General features: G+C 37.3%; 1 protein-coding gene across 7 annotated transcripts in view; it reads right to left on the minus strand.

Moving 5' to 3' along the window:
• The window catches only part of sphkap (SPHK1 interactor, AKAP domain containing), a 202,478-nt gene that overhangs the window by 26,152 nt on the left and 158,088 nt on the right, over positions 1-18,238 (minus strand). For all 7 annotated transcript variants that reach the window (XM_009293859.5, XM_009293856.5, XM_073928751.1 and 4 more), the window contains 3 exons: positions 3,454-3,513; positions 2,896-3,033; positions 1,096-1,354 (listed from right to left, as the gene is read on the minus strand). In XM_009293859.5, the coding sequence (XP_009292134.1) occupies positions 1,096-1,354; positions 2,896-3,033; positions 3,454-3,513 (457 nt within the window). The remainder of the gene's footprint in view (positions 1-1,095; positions 1,355-2,895; positions 3,034-3,453; positions 3,514-18,238) is intronic.

Consider the following 18,238-nt stretch of genomic DNA (forward strand, 5'->3'; position numbering starts at 1 on the left):
TGAAAATAGCTGAATAATCCTACAAAAATGTCCAACTTAATGCAAATGTAAATGAAGCCCATTTCACAGGCCAAAGGAGATATGAGGAAGTGTGTTAAAATAAAAGCTTCTGTGTCCAATGGATATGACGAGGATTCAATCCATGCTCTGAGCAAGCTATCCATAACACACTGTTGCATTTGTATCCGTTTCTCCATAACCAAGCCTATACAAATGCTGATCTCTATCTGGTCCAATCTGATTGCGAATATTACACAGGCTTTGAGGAGAGCATAACCTTCACACAGTGTTACTGCTAATTTCATATGAGAGATTAATTATAGATTAGCCCGGCAGAGCCCAGTGTATCTTCTCTCTTTAATATTAGACTTGGGGCGAGTATTATCACATGTAGACACATTCAGGGGTTTGACTTACTGTTAGGGGTCAAGGCAGTGGAACATTATAATGCACGATAAACAAGCTTTCAGACTTGTGCAATGAAAATGCACAAGACATTTTCGGGACAGCGCTTCTTTGTTAGGGAGTCTTTTTGCCACTCTTCCTGTTTGTGTTATTTTCTCAATAACGCATTAACATAGATAGAAAAGATTTAATTGTTCCTCTGCTGTACATTCTGGTTCATCCAAGCTGTTGCTTAGCTACATCGTATCTAAATAAGTATAGCAGATTGCCGTTTTGATTAAGCCTATTACAGACAATGCAACCTAGATAAAAGTTGAGATCCAAATTATTCCCAAAGGCGAAACTGAAGACATTTGCTTTTTATGACCATGCCCAAATTGTTTTGAAAACCATAATCTCAGATGTAGTGGCTAGGGCTACATTATGTTACTTAACTAAGAAATAGCCTTGAGGTGGAAACATTCCCAAACAGTCCTCCAAATAGGGGCACTCGAATGGAGGCATGCTCACAGATAGCGAGAAAACATAAATGCTTGAATGCTCAAGCAATTTCGGTCTATTTAAAAAGTGGACAGTAGATGCAGTGAAAGTGGCATGACTGCACTAAAGTTGTGTTTTCTTATCAGAAGATCAGATATGGGTGAATGAATTGAATTTCTAGCTAAACCGGTAGATGGATGGACTGTTTACCATTCCTGAAAGGGTCTTCCTCGCTGTCTTCCCCAAGCTGCTCTGAGGCAGTGAGGAAATCTTCTTCAATCGACGAAACAGAGCGATTGGTGTCATCTTCAGCAGCTCGTTGTCCAGCCAATCGGCCATGCTTCTGCCTCTCCTGCCCTGACTGTAGTCCAATCAGGAACTTGTTAATCTCAAAAATGATACTGCTCGTTTGGGTGGGACGGCGTCCACATGAACAATGCACCAGACAGACATCCGCTGTTCTCGGGCTCTGAAATTCACATACAGTTGAGGTCAAAATTATTAGCCCCCTGTGAATTTTTCAAATATTTTCCAAATGACTTTTAACAGAGCAAGGAATTTTTCACAGTATTTTTTATGATATTTTTTTCTTTTTAATTTTTCTTATTTGTTTTATTTTGGCTTATTAGTTTTTAATTTTCTAAAAAACATTTTAAGGTCAATATTATTAACCCCCTTAAGCAATATTTATTTCTTATTGCAGAACAAACTATCATTATACGATGACTAACCTAATTACCCTAACTCGCCTAATTAACCTAGTTAAGCCTTTAAATGTCACTTTAAGCTGAATACTTGTATCTTAAAAAATATCTAGTCAAATATTATATACTGTCATCATGACAAATATAAAAGAAATCAGACATTACAAATTAGTTATTAAAACTATTATGTTTAGAAATGTGCTGAAAAAAAAGTCTTTCCTTAAAACAGAAACTGGGAACAAAATACAGAGGGGGACTAATAATTCAAGAGTGCTAATAATTCTGACTTACAAAATTTAACTTCATTAACAAAGTCAAAACAACAACGGGGAAGTGAACTTGAGTTGATTCTCTCAGAGAAAATCTGGCAAGACATTATAAATAAGATTCACTCAACTTCAATTATTCAAGTTAGAAGTGGTCCAAGTGAAAATGAAAATTGAGTTGACTTCAGAACCCAATGTTAGGCCGATATCAATGTCCAACCTAAAAATCAACCAAACATCAGCGTCTAATGATGTTACAGCTTGTTGTTGTGTGGAAGTTACCACTATGACGTCTATCAGACGTTGGATTTTGATTGCCAAACCTGACGAATAAACGTCAGTATTTGACGTCAATATGAAGTTTGTTTAAGATGTTGGCTCGACGCTGGATTTTGGTCACTTTCCAACACAGCCTAAAATCAGCCAAATATCAACGTCTAATGATGTTACAGTTTGTCATTGTGTGGACGTTACTTCTATGACGTCTATCAGACGTTGGATTTTGGTTGCCATACCAGACGAATAAATGTCAGTATTTCCAACACAACCAAAAATCAACCAAATATCAACATCTAATGATGTCATTGTTGAATGTCAAAATAACATTGTCCTTAGATGCTGGCTAGACATTTAAATTTTGGTCACCTGATGTCATGACCTAAATCTAACCTTTTATTAACGTATTATGATGTTGTGTGCCGGCTGGGTATGTACAATAGATGAGTGAAGATATAAGGGAACTTTTATCTACTTGTATTGGCTTATGTATGCATGCATGTATGTATGTATGTATGTATGTATATGCATCATGATATGATGTAAAACTGATTAAGATTGTGCATAATATACTGTATAGAAATGGTGCAGTGGGGTGGGGCTACTTTGGAGCAAAGATAACTTGTCTCAATTTTTCAGATATTTTGAAGTCATTGTTTTATTGAGCAGAATGTCGCATTACTCTGTACACTAACACACATACACAGTTTAACTAGTAAACAGTAAAACAATGTCAGACGTTGGGGTCTACATTCATGTGTTACCTGTGGGTGGCTGGGGTCATGCTGGCAGGAGTCCGGTGGCTCTAGGCTGCTGAGAAGCAGAATCTCATTTTCTTTGGGTTGCCGCACTCCGAGAGACTCAATTAACCGTGGCAGCTCTGGGCACACCGAGGCCAGCTTCTGTGGGGAAATGTATGCTAATATTCAAGTCACATAAATGCGACTCTTTGCTTGCGTTATCTTGGTAATTCGTATTGTTTCTAATTTCCCTTTTAATTAGAAGAAACATTGTTTATTTCATACGCTTAGGAAATGATGAAAGCCATTCATACATTTGTTATTCGCTTTAAATGAATTGGAAATGAGAGGTTGGGGAAATGGGTGGGGGGTGGTTGGTGGGTGGGATGTTTGGGAAGAAATTTATTTGGATGTTAATGAACAAGTCAACTGGGATTGACAAAATGTACGAGTGACACTGCTTTAAGATGTAGAACTAATCACTTGGTTGAGCCTTTTATTCAATGAAACCCACTGAATATAAGCGTTCATGATCTCTGATCATCACAAACTGCAAAAAGGGAAAGCACCATCTGAACTCACCTTGATGTAGTTGTCATCATGCCAATCTGAAGTATGTCTGTCCAGGTTTACAAAGCAAATCTGGAGGGGGAAAAAAGGTAAAGTTATACACACAGACACACACACTAAAAAACACGAAAGTATCATTTGTTGCAGCTCTGAAATGTAATTCTGTAATGTCTGAAATGAAAAGTAATGCCAGTTCTTCCAATAATGCCGAAACCCAACATATAAATTAATAAGTGATAGTAAAAATTTGGTGACTAGTAACCTTAACTTCTGCTAATTTGATTTTAATGCAATAATATGCACCTTTTGAAAAGCTGCTTAGAAACAATAATTATTGTGAAAGGAGCTATATCTATAAACTTCAACTGAATTGAATTGAATCCTCAATTTTATTTATATTGTAAATGACTGTAAACCTTGTTTACCTAGTGGCAAATCTACAATGACAATTTAGTATTTAGGGCTGTGCTAAATATTCTTTTAACATCATCCAGTCAAGGTAAATGTGCGATAGTCATAATATTTTGCTCAAAAAATAAACTGAATGTCCATGTGCGTGTGTGAATGCTCCTTATGAACCGGTGACTATTGCATGGGAGTGGGTTACTCTAACAAGGAGGCTAAAGACCATGGCCTTTAACGTCTGTTGCTAGAGCACCTTTAGAGGTCAGAGGAGTGAGGTTTACCTGCACAGCACACACTAGCTGGCCTCCGTTACACAGAGAATAAAGGCTCTTGCTTTTGCACTCTTTTATTTAAACCTGGTCTGAGCTGGGATCGAACCGGGTTCAAACCCCGGACGAACCCCCACATGTAACCCACCGGTCCTACTGCACCCAACCCAGTCTGAGCTGAGATCGAACCAGTGGCAATTGCATGGGAGTAGATTGCTCTAACCATGGCCTCTAATTCCTGTTGATAGAGCACCTTTAGATGTCAGAGGATTGAGGTTTACCTGCATAGAACTTTGCTAGCAGGCATCCAATACACTCACCCCCCTAAACCTCAATCCCATCCTGGACGAGCCCCCACATGTAACCCACCAGTCCTACGGCATCCTACGGGTGGAGGTTGATTAGGCTTGACATGCAGCCAAACCACTATTGAAGTGCCAGTGTATGGAAAAGTGTTCTGCTTTTGTGTTCCACTGCATAAAATAAAAGTTTGTGAGTTTGAAATGACATAATATTCAGTGACTTTAAGCCCCTGCAAGAATAAAAACCTTCATCTCTTTCTACTATCGTGTTTAAACAATGCCAATTTTTACTTATCACTCTTTAGTGGAAAAAACAGAGCTTTCTCACTCTCACTTTTCATCTGCATTCATCTCACAGCACTTACTTGATGCCTTTTTGACAGGCTTTAATTGGTTCATTAATGTGGGAGCAAATTGACTTTCACACACACATACACACACACACACACACACACACACACACACACACACACACACACACACACACACACACACACACACACACACACACACACACACACACACACACACACACACTTATCTTTATGTGGACTTTCCACAGACACGATTTCAATACTGTACAAATAGTTAATTCTGTGTGATTTGTCATGATTTATGAGCCGTTTTCCTCATGGGGACTAAAAAAAAAGTCTCCACGTGGCCGAATTTGACTGGTATTCATATACTGGTGGGGACATTTAGTCCACACAATATAAGGAATACAAGGTACACAAACACCACACACACACAAGAGAATGCACCTTAGACCCATCTGCATCTTAAAAGCGTATCATGTTGCTAGCTGCATGTTTACCTCAAATATGTCCTTGTGAAGTTGTGTGTGTGTGAGAGAGAGCTTGTGTGTCAATGTCTGCACGCTGTAAAAAAACATATGACAAAAAGGACGACAAACGTTTTTATGTTACATTAACTTATTTTAATAAGTGAATCAGGTTTCAAAAGCATTAAGTTATGTAATGTGTGATGCAAAATTTAAGGCAGCAACAGTCTTTTACAGTATAACCAGGTTTCAGGAATTTGACCATCGGGTATAGCAGATGAAGCACTTTATCTCTCTTATTTCACCTACTGATACTTAATGCAACAGCGGGGGATCTTGTTCATCCATAAGCAATTTATACATACTGCCCAGTGTATAAACTGTGTAAATGATCTTGTGTGAAGTGTGTGTGTGTGCTCTTCACAGGGTGAAGAATGACAGTGAGCAGGAGAGAGGGAAAGCTGTAATAATTGTCCTAAACTGTCATATTGTGTTGCGCTGCTGGTTTGGAGTGTCTCAGCTGTCAGGTGAAGCAGTAATGTACTGTGGTGCTGATAGGTGAATCACTCACCGCTTTTTACTTACACAAAAAACAAACAAACAAATAAATAAATAAAGCAAAACATAGTGTGCATTGTTAAAAATAAAGGGGAAATAGATTTCTTAATGAAGAAAATGTGCATTGTGCTTGCTCATGCAAACAGCTGCCCTGATATCCAGCTGCTGGTTTGTGGCAGTTCTGAATGGTTGCTCAGGATTTACTAGGGAACCACAAGGGCTCATTCACACTGAACATGTCTTAGCTTCTAAAAAAGCAAGATGCAATGGTTTAAAAAAAAGGACCAGGGTGTCTACACAGCCACAAAGTGCCAGTAAAACAGAAACTTGCAATGGTTGCTCCGCCTTCGAGCTCTACTGATTGGTCCATTACTATGGAACTGACAGTAATGAGCTGCACTGCGTCTTTTAACTTGACACGGCATCTAAAAACGCAGTGGTCATGTCACGCGCATCCTTCAAACTCATGTTTCCATTGAAAAATAATAGAAGAAGCACATTGTAAAGTAAAAATGCATTCTGTGTGAACAACCCCTTATGTTATTAAATGTAGTCGTTAGATGACTGATAAGAGCTGTTTGGCGAGAGAAGAGAAGTAGCTTGTTATGCTGCAAATGACAATAACATTTTTTTTAAAAATATGACGCAAAAATATGCTTTAGATACACATCTGTCTGGAATAAAAGCAGTTTTAAAAAATGTTTAAAATTTTTAAGGTCAACATTATTAGCCACTTTAAGAAATTATGTTTTTTGATTGGCTACAGTACAAACTACTGTTGTGCAATGATTTGCCTAATGACCCTGACTTGCCTAATTAACCAAGTTAAGCCTTTAAATTTGAATTTAAGCAGAACACTAGTATCTTGCTTAATAACTAGTCAAGTATTATGTACTGCCATCATGGCAAAGACAAAAGAAATTAGGTATTAAAACTATTATGGTTAAATATGTGTACACTTTCAGAAACAAAGGAACAGGAGCTGTCTCTGGGGCAGCACCTTTTCAAAAGATACATATTTGTATCCAAAGAGTCCACAGTGGTTCCTCAAACGTCAAAATTAGTGCCCAAATGTACCTAAAACGTATCTTTGAGGTACCATAATGCACCCTTCGGGTACAAATATGTACCTTTTGAAAAGCACGCTCACCTCACAGCAAGAAGGTCGCTGGTTTGAGTCTTGGCAGGGCCAGTTGGCATTTCTGTCTGGAGTTTGCATGTCCTCCCCGTATTCGCATGGGTTTCCAGCGGGTGCTCCAGTTTCCCCCACAGTCCAAAGACATGTGGTACAGGTGAATCGGGTATGCTAAAATTGACTGTAGTGTATGAGTGTGTGAGAATGAGTTTGTCTGTTTCCCAGTGTTGAGTTGCGGCTGGAAGGGCACATGCGTAAAACATATGCTGGATAAGTTGGCGGTTCATTCCACTGTGGCGACCCCTGATTAATAAAGACTTTCAGCAGTGATAATTAGTCCACACTGAACTGAACTAAACTGAACTCTGAAAACTCGACTGACACAGTTTCAATTGATTAGAACTTCTATGTTAAGCTGCTTTGACACAATCCACATCGTAAAAGCTCTATAAAAATAAAGATTAAGTGAATTATTATGGTTTCATTTAGAAAGTGTTACAAACATAACACTTTCTGTCAGAAATACCCCTCACTAACCTTTCCATGTGTTTTAATTTTTACTAAGACGCTTAATACATACACACTCCACTTTAAGATTATTCATGCCATGAGTTCCAGTCAAAATTGCAGAGCAAGTTATTAAAGACATCGGTCCATTCTGCCACAGTCAAATCAAGATGAATAAAATATGAAACAAAATGCCTAGAAATCTGCCAAGAATGCATCCATATAGTTTCTTCACCGAGTTGAATATCTAGATACATGTCTGGTTTGCAGGATGACAGTCAGAATGACAGCTGACAGATCAACATGATAACTGGCTGCCGCGATAAACACAGCAGGCAAGAAAGTATGTGGATTGCATTTTGTGCCACATTTACACTTATCTTGAGTCAGAGTGAATCAGAACTCCACTGTAAAAAATAGTAACTGCCAAGCAGCACTTTTATTTCTCCTTTTGAGGTCTGAATACAAAAAAGGGCATATAGCACAATAGCAGGGTCAGTAAATGAGGAATAAATATAATTTATGGCTGTCCAAACTATGCAAAAATGAAAATTTCTACACCATTTACTCACAATAAAGTGATTCTAAATGTTTATGAATTTAATTTTTCTGTTGAACACGAAACAATATATGAGGAATGCTAGAAAAAAAAAACAGCCATTGACATCTATAGTAGGCACCACAAATTCTATGGAAATCAATGAGTAGGGTCTGTCAAGATGTTGTTGACAAGAAATGGTGTTGAAATGACCAGCTGTAGTCTCTAGAATTGAGAATTATTGGCAATATTTATTCATTCATTCATTCATTTTCTTGTCGGCTTAGTCCCTTTATTAATCCGGGGTCGCCACAGCTGATTGCACCGCCAACTTGTCCAGCACATTTTTACGCAGCAGATGCCCTTCCAGCTGCAACCCATCTCTGGGAAACATCCACACACACACACACATACACACACACTCATACACTACGGATAATTTAGCCTACCCAATTCACCTGTACCGCATGTCTTTGGACTGTGGAGGAAACCGGAGCCCCCGGAGGAAACCCACGCGAACGCAAGGAGGACATGCAAACATCCAACATCCTGCTATTTTGATTTAAAATGAATGGTCTCAACATTTATGCATTCTGTAAATACAGTTGAAACTAGAAGTTTACACACACTCCCAAAAAAAAAAAAAAGAAAATAAACATTTTTAAATAAAAGTCTGATGGTAAATCATACTAAACATTTACTATTTTAGGTCGTTAGGATTACCTAAATCATTTACATTTGCTAAATGCCAGAATAATGAGAAATTTTTTATTTTATTTTAATTTTTATTAATTTCTAGACAGTGAAAAGTTTACACACATTTCCTTGGTGTTATTTTAGCTTTGCTTTTAAACTATAACTTTGGTCAAATGTTTTGGGTATCCTTCCACAAGCTTCTCACAATAGTTTGCAGGAATTTTGGCCCATTTCTCCTGACAGAATTGGTGTAACTGAGTCAGATTTGTAGGCTGTCTTGCTCGCACAAGCTTTTTCAAATCGGCCCACAAGTTTTCTATAGGATTGAGCTCAGGGCTTTGTGATGGCCACTCCAAAACATTCACTCTGTTGTCCTTAAAGCACATGTTAACTAATTTGGCAGTATGCTTAGGCTCATGATCTGTTTGGAGGTTTGAATTTCCTGGCTGATGTCTTGAGATGTTGCTTCAGTATTTCTGCATAATGTTCTTTCCTTGATGATGCCATCATGCTGTGAGGTGGACCAGTCCCTCCTTCAGTAAAACAGCCCCACAACATGATGCTGCCGCCCTCATACTTCACAGTTGGGATGGTGCTCCTAGGCTTTTAAGCTTTCCTCTTTGCCCTCCAAATGTAACACTGGTCATCATGGCCAAACAGTTCAATCTTAGCTCCATCAGACCACAGGACATGTCTCCAAAAAAGTATTCTTTTCCCAGTGTAGTTTAGCAGATTGTAATCTGGCTTTTTTGTTGATTCTGGCTTGATGATTTTCCCATGCTACCACAGAAGGAAGCAGTGTGTTTGAGGCTTTCCTTAAATTCTATTCTACAGTTTTGCCTCCAATTAACTAAAATGTTGTCAATTAGCCAGAAACTTCCAAAACAGTGACACCATCATCTGAGCTTTTCATAATAATCTTATTGTAAATAAACTTGACTTTAAGTTTAAAGTTATAACAACTTCTCAAAAAAATATCTCTCTCATTATTCTGCTATTAAGCATAACAGAAACAAATGTGATCATCCTAACTTACCTAAAAGAGAAAAAGTTTAGTCACATTAACATCTGACCTTTTTTAAATGGTTATGTGCCTTTGTTTACTGTGTATGTAAACTTCTGGCTTCAACTGTATGATGGTTTCTGGCTCCAACTGTAAAGTCTATTATAAATAAAGGTCTCCTTGGGTTCGAATCTGCTGATTTCTTTATTGTGCATTTTCTGTGCTCACACTGTATTATGTCTTAAAGGGTTAGGTCACCCAAAAATGAAAATTCACCCACTATTTACTCAGTCAAGTGGTTCCAAACCTGAATTTCTTTCTTTTGCTGACCACAAAAGATATTTTGAGGAAAGCTGAAAACCTGTAACCATTGACTTTCATAGTAGGAAAAAAATAGAAGTCAATGGTTACATGTTTCCAGCTTTTCTCAAAATATCTTCTTTTGTGTGTAAAGAAACTGAAACATGATGATATCTTTTTTTTTATTTTGGAGTGAACTATCCCTTTAAACACAGCAGTTTGCTTTATTACTTTCCAGCCGAGAGGATAATCAAATTGTCCAAAACATTTACTAAATGGGACAAACTGGGGTTTGTAGAAACTGAACAATTGTGTATAAATTAGTGGAGCTCTCTGTGGAGTTCAGTGGGTTCAATCAAGTCCTGTCAAGCAGACTCCAGACGACTGAAACGCTTCTTCCTGGTCATTTGCAGTAATACAACATCCCCATCACAGGCACCAGACTGCGACTAAACGCTCACATTTTGAATTATCTCTTACAAGCCTCAAATGACTCGCTACTTAAGCAGACTGAAACATTAAACAGCCTCGACTTTCCAGACACTGCTGATGAAGAGGACTGGAAAACAAGCACCCACTGTGTTTCAAAACAACCAATGTATCATCAAGTGACTGTAGTATAACTGTGGTGCAATGTTCACTTCATACAACGGTTCAATCCGCTTGTTAAGTGTGACGTCATGCGAAGCGGCTTCCGGGTCCAAGCGCTCTATTCAACTGAATGGGGAGACTCATGAAATGGTAATAATAAACGTTTACAAAGCGATTTAATACTTTCGAAAATCACGATCGCAGTATATATGTCCATGCCTAATATCCGATGGCCAGAAAGTGATGAATTGTTTATAAATTGTTACATTTTTGGTATTTGTTATGCAGCAAGCCCAGAGATTGTTGTGTACACTATGATTTTATATAAAATTAACTTTAATGTGTGATAGGAATAAAACGCGATCAAAACGAATGATTTCTCCACTAAAATGAATGGCGGCTTGGACCCGGAAACAGTATTACATATGTCACAAACACATCACCACTTAACAAGCGGATAAGTACACTGTAAAATGTCTGCAAACTAGCAGTTTTCTGTATTATGTGATTCATGTTTCTATTTCCCCCCCCATTTTATTTATGCATTTAAGTTGTATTATAGGAAACTGCTCTACTTTAACAACTTTAAACCTTGAAAAGTTTAAAAAAGTGACTTAAAGTGATAATTAATTAAATAAATGAATAAATAAATAAATAAATATGAAGAGTTCAGATGCAAAAGCCGCTAAACGCCACTTCCGCCAAAAATGAGATAATGACATTGAGTGAATGATTTAGGCACATACTCCACCATCAACAAATAGATTTGCTACAAATCATCTCAATCTCAGCTTCAGCGCATTCAGAAATAAAAGTTTGTTGGCAAAAGCAGCTAAACGCCAGCTGAATTTGCCAGCAAAAGCCGATATATCCCGAGAACCAGAAGCGCGAATCGAATCATATGTTTTCAATGTAGCAGCGCGCTGACAGGCCGGCTTTTATAAGGAGACAGTTTTATTCCGCTTTAAGACACCGTTCTTTTATCCCACGTGGATGCGATGAGGATAAACACAGGACCAAGACCTTGAGTATGGTGAAGATGAATGGATGACAGCTTCTAAAATTGTCAGAGAGGCATCCCCTTTATGCCCAGTAGGCATACCTTGTGATTCATTTGCTAATTTAAGCTATTTTCAAAAGATAATATATAATGTGAAAACCTATACATTATTTGTATTTGTAAGCTTTTTATATTAATGGACAATGCACAGATATTGATGTTTCACAATGTTTTTACACTCCATTATTTGAATCTAAAAAGGCTTAGTTTACATAGTTTGCAATGTTTCCACTGCTCTACTTACATTCAATCTAAATCCCAAACATCAGAAATGCCATCTGACAGTTAAGATTTAATTAATGTCAGTTTTAATGTTATTAATGCACTTTACAGATTGCATTCCCACTTTTCTTTTGCTTTTTCTCTGTTTTTTTTCACAGTGGAATGAACCACCACTTACTTGACAGATTTATATATTTTAAATTTCAGGTGGTTAGAGTTTATGTGTTTTATGTTTGGTGAAATAATTTCTAATGGCATCTTCATTTTCAACTAATTACACTGTCTTGTTCCAATAGGTGGATTTAGAAGTATTTGCATAAAAAGCAGACGTGGATTTAGCTGGTTTTGATGCAAAAGAAAATCTCCCTTGTTAAAAAACAAAGAATTGTCTAAAGTGACATTTTTGAAAAAGGTTATTTTATTTACCCGCTAATAACCTTTTCATTACATATAAAATGACACTTCTGAACCTAATCAGAAGAGCCTGATAGAAAATGCTCTGGAAAAGAGGTCTGAAAAGAAAAGAGGTCTGATGGATTTAGAGGTTTTTGCATCTTAACCACTTAAACTCTGCTGCTATTTGGGGATTTCCACCTGGATTTTGCCTGGCCAAATTTAAAAGCTTCCCAAATCCACATGCAGAGGTGTAAATGCAAAAATTTGGTATCATTTGAAAGAAAATCCTTTGAATTTTCATAAAACACTATTGAAAGTGTTTAAAATAACTGTTTATGTCGTCTGTGTTATAATTAACACCTAAAAAAAGAGGCGCTTTTTGTATTTTTTTATAAACTCAAATTTGAAAGTGTACCTTATAGGTTCTGTGTGGTCTAGTGTGCTGTAATTACTTTTGGTGGTTCCTGCACATGTCTGTAATCATAGGAAAAAAGAAAAAGGTCTCCACCATAATCTATGCAAAAGTTATTGCATTCCAACTGCTGAGAGGTGCTGTACAAGCCACAGAGACCGATCCTTGTTTACATATTTCACTATTCTTTTGTTTGATCAAACATAATTCACTGTGTTTAGACCACATCAGACATATAAAAGGATTACTTATGCACATCACCTCAAAATCAGAGGAGAATGGCCCTGAAGGGCACAGCATAAGGTAAGAGATGACAGCTGTCTGTGCTATCTGGGGCTGCTTATTGATCATGGATGTATTGTTTACATTTCTGCGCCATGGAAACACCACGATTCATTCAACAACTGTTTGGCATATGAATATAATTCAGTAAAAAGAATGCTACAACTGTATGAGCACCGACAAGAGTTTCATTTGAGCTATAACTTGTACATGTGTCATATAAAAAAATATGAACATTAACCAATGTAAAATACGTAGCTCGGGTATCCAAAATACTGTGTATTTAAGTGTAAATAACTTTTATACAGTAGAATAAAAACCAAAGTGATGCATATGTGCATAAAATATAGATTCTACACTTTCAAACGACACCACTTACGGGGGTCTGGTGCAACGCTAGCCCTTTAAATCTGAAAGCGAAAGTCGATGACGTCACGGACGCGGGTCCGCAGAGTTTTAGTGGTTAACGCTTCATATATATATATATATATATATATATCTGATTCTTTTTGCCTTCAGAAACTCAAGCTGTGACGGAACTTCAATAATTACGGTACAGATGAAAGAAAAACAATATTTGCTCAGGAGTCCCAACTCCAGTCTGCCCGCTGTGAGAATAATTATTTTCCAGCACTATATAAATTACACCCTAATTAAAATCCCAAGTCCAAAGCAATGCATATCAATGTGTGGATAAAATATGCAAATTCAACAGCAATTTCATTACATTAATGGCTTTTACGTCCTGTTCATTTGAATGGCCCGTTCCTCCAATCTGTCCTCAGATGTCACTGCTCTCATGTGTTAAGTCCGGATCGCTGGCCATCATGTGGCACGTCAACTTTACATCTATTATTCATCACGGACACACGGTCATGAACCAGTGAAGGTCATCACAGTGTGAATGTGTGCAATTAATTAAACATACAGCTTTTCTTACTTAGTACTGAATCTATAACGTTACATTTCAATTTACAAACAATGTTTTATGTTAAGGCAAAACAGAAAAATCTACAAGTGAAACTTCTCGACTTTTCATTTTGATATTCTTCTCCTCCATGAATATATGAAGCATTTATGAACATTCAATTTTTATATTTTTTGCAAGTGTCAGGTCTATTTGGGCTATTATTAACAATAGCCCTTATAGACCTTTCCAGAAAATTGTCTGTAATGAGTTTATGTGTGAACAGGCCCTTTTTGAAAATACCGGTAAATTCGTTCTGGCTATTTTCCGGAAAGAGAAGTTGTAACATTACCGGTAATTTGTCGGAAGGCTGCGCTGTGTGAACGCAGAAGGAAGATTTGGCAGACAGAGCACGTGCCCATCTGTAACGTGTTGATGTGAGACGTCTACTTTAGCCAATCAGAACAGTCAGACGCATTCACGCATTCATTCATGCACATTACTAAAACACTGAACAAATTGATTGGATCTACAATTCCTCTTGAACTCTGCCCCTCACTGACTTTTTTACCTCCCCCCTAATACACCCCCACTCTCCTCTAACTTAAACTCCTCACAATAACTGCACTGTTTACATTTGCACATTTAAAATTTGCACATATTCACTGCACCACATTGCACTGATTTACTTATTTGAACTGTAATAAGAACAGCAGTGGCATGGGGGTAAGAGAAGGGCGGAGACGGTTAATGTTGCGCAGGTGGAAGTAAGCAGACTGGGTGATGTTATTGATGTGAGAATTAAAAGATAGGGTGCTGTCAAGGATGACACCCAGACTCTTAACTTGTTTAGAGGGATACAGGGAACAGTCGTCAATTGAAAGAGAAAAGCTGTCAGTTTTGGAGGGTGTTCATTTGGTACCAACAGGCAAAACCTCAGTTTTTGAACTATTTAACTTGAGGAAGTTAGCCGGGAAGAAAGCCAGGATTTGATTTCTGCAGACTGTGAGGGATGTAGGTGGAAAACAAGAAGAGGGTTTGACTTTGATTCATTACTTTAACGTGACAGTGTGACAATTTAATGGAACAAATGAGAATTTCAATTAATTATTCATAAAAATAATAAAATTTATTCTTCAACATGTCAGATATGCTTTGTTCCAGGTTATATAAAATAGTCCTCATAAAGATGGAAAAGGCAAATTATTTATTTTTCATTGGGTCAAGTGATCAAATGTAGATGTGAACCATTACATAAACTTTTTTTAAATGGATGGATGAAAGCTTTTTTTCCAGTAAACCTTAAGAATGGTATAACAGAAAATGTTGCTGTATTGAAACCTTGACTTTCCAAACCGCGGTAAACCTTGAAACTGGATATCATCCCATGCCTAAAAGCGTGGTGGAGGAATCTGAGGGAATGAGATATGGACAAGGACAGGATGATGGCTGTGTATCATCCTTGCCAAGGACAAACTCATTTCACCCATTATCATCAGAGGGGATATGGCAGACCTTCGGCACCGCAGCTAAAAATGCCCTCCACTGGGACATGCTGCCGCCGCCACCTCGCCGTTCGCCATACCACGGAAAGAGCAGGACAGAAATGAGAATAATGGAAAGAGATGGAGAGAAACGGATAAAAAACAAAGCCCAGGATGAGCACGGGAGTGGAAAGAGGTTGTTTAGAAATGTTGCCATGTTGCTCTGCTGTGCTCTTTATCATTTCTGGCTGAGTGGGTTCACACACACACACACACACACACACACACACACACACACACACACACACACACACACACACACACACACACACACACACCGATCTGCGCTTTCACATTCACTGAGCTTCTAAATGGGGCATAGAAGGAGTGAAAAAGCAGATACACGAACACACACTCCCATCCAATGCCTAATCTGTGATGCATGCAAGGTTATTATAGTTGTGCATTTTTAAATTAGTTTTCTGGCAAATGAAGAATAGTTGGAACACGTTTTATGTTTATATAGAAAAGATGTTTGTATATATATATATATATATATATATATATATATATATACTTTTTCAAATATTTCCGCAAATGGTTAGGACAAAATCCTGTTTTAACATGAAAAAGATTGTTATGGTGCCTCAGCACATGTAGTTAGGACACAGTGTGATATTTTCCAAATGATGTTTAACAGAGCATGTTAACAATCGAACAGTTATTTTTTTAACAATACTTATTTGACATTCAAGAACAAGTAATGGTTAAATCTGAACATATTTATCTCTGGTCAGCTAATTATTCTTTCCTAGTTAAAATTAGTGATGGTGCAGTTTTAAAGCAATATTTTGACAAAAGGGAAAAAAAAGGTAATATATAGACACACATGCCATCCAAGATGTGGGTGCATTTTTTTAGAATATAAAAAAAAGAGTTTTAACTGGAGCGATTAAAAACATAAACACATATACGTACACTGGTGTGTTTGGCTGTAAAGCGCCATCTACAGGTATTTTACTAAACGGCAGCAGGTCAGATTTTCTGCCACTTAGCGAGTGATTTTTAATTCAGAATTTTTTATTTATTGATTTAATTTAATTTCTTTTTTTGGGGTTTTAACTTTTATTTTACAGGACAGTGTAGAGAGGAGACAGGAAAAGGATCGTCAAAGGACCTCAAGCCGGGAATCAAACTCAGGTCGCAGTGAACACTTCGGTGCTAATGGTGCCGAAACGATTTATTTTTGCTTATTATTATTTCATTTCAGTTTCATTTATTGTAATTTTTTATTGAATTTCAGTGAATGATTTAGTTATTTTACTAATAGATTTTGTCTATTAGTAAATATAGACCAAACACAAACAGTACATGAGAGCCAGCTGTGACTGAACTAAACTTGAACAACAGCACTGCAGGTAAACCGAGGGCTTCAATGAGAGGATCTGGTGAAAAACGTAAGTTTATTTCATAACAGAAAGTCGTAATGGAATTTAAATAAGTGAATCATACTTCAGTTGGGTTGTAAAATTTTACTGTAAGACATTTTTCAGATCATATAATAGTTTAACTGACTGAAATTACTATTGTTAACTAAATAATTTTAGTATGTTGAGTCCAAACATCCTGCGGTAAACATCTGAACTTCCCATCACTACTGTGTATCTAACCTCAGAGCAGCCTTGCACACATATTGTATTTAAGGCTGCTGTCTTGTGGGCTGTTGTATTTGAATTTGAGGATGGGCAGATGGTAGTGGTAAATGAAAGTGTACATATTCATCCTCTAAATACAGGCTTCAAAAAATGTATGGCTGAGTTTTTATTATTCAAAAGAAGGTAATGATTCGCACTCAATTGCTTCGTACTGTTTTTATTTTTACTTTTTCTTACATTTTACGGGTGATAACAGACAGACTGAGTTTTAATTATACAATATTTATTCTATTGATTTTGAATCTTGCACCTAACAAATATCCTTATTTAGAAAAAAAAACCTAAAACTAACACCGAAACTTGTAAAAACTAAACTGGAGCTAAATAATTTCAAAATATAGAAACAGCAAATCTCCCTTTAAAAACTAGTTAAAACTCACTGAATTTGAAAACAAAAAGTCAAAACGAAATAGAAAATAAAACTAATAAAAAATCCAAAACTATTATATCCTTGCTGCCAGCTAACGTTTCGGAAGTGTTATTGCATGACTACTCGCAAGACAGGTGCCGTGGGTCACACTGATCACTTGACGCAGAAGTATAACACTATTTATTTTTGCTTATTATTCTTTCATTTCAGTTTCATTCCATTTAACTATTTCACTTATTGTATTTTTTTAAATAAATTTCAGTGAATGATTTATTTATTTATTTATTTTACTAATAGACTTCGTAAACTAAAATAACCTTGCTGTGATGTGTCCTGTCATTTGGAGTGCACCTGACAGAGCATTACGTCACAGAGAGCTCAGGGTCTTGTGGTTTTGACTCATGTGTTTGTGTGAGCATCGCCTGAGGACTCGGCCTTGGTTCAGTAGGCGCCCGGCGAGGAAGCAAATTTCACATCTGTGGCCGTGCTGATGACCACACTAGGCTGTCACATCCCGAAGGCCAGATCTGCCTGTGACCATTAACTAGTTAAACCAATGTAAACCAATGTTTGGTTTCCTTCCACAATGCAATATTTATACATAGACCAAAATGTGCAACTTTCATCTCATTGGTCAGTACAATGATCTGTATCAATATGCATCATGGCGTTATGACAATTTTATTACGATATGACGTCCGTTTTCTCTTAGTAGTTGAGCTGTTTGCACGTGAGCTACGTTCCACCTGCTGTCGCACGTGAGTTCAGATTGCAGCAGCAGTAATGTTAGCAGACCAAGATGAGTGGAGTTGAAATAGAGGATGGCCCATCCTCTCAAAATCAGACGCCTGGCAACATTTCGGT

The sequence above is a fragment of the Danio rerio genome, chromosome 18 (assembly GCF_049306965.1).
Source record: "Danio rerio strain Tuebingen ecotype United States chromosome 18, GRCz12tu, whole genome shotgun sequence".
NCBI lineage: Eukaryota > Metazoa > Chordata > Actinopteri > Cypriniformes > Danionidae > Danio > Danio rerio.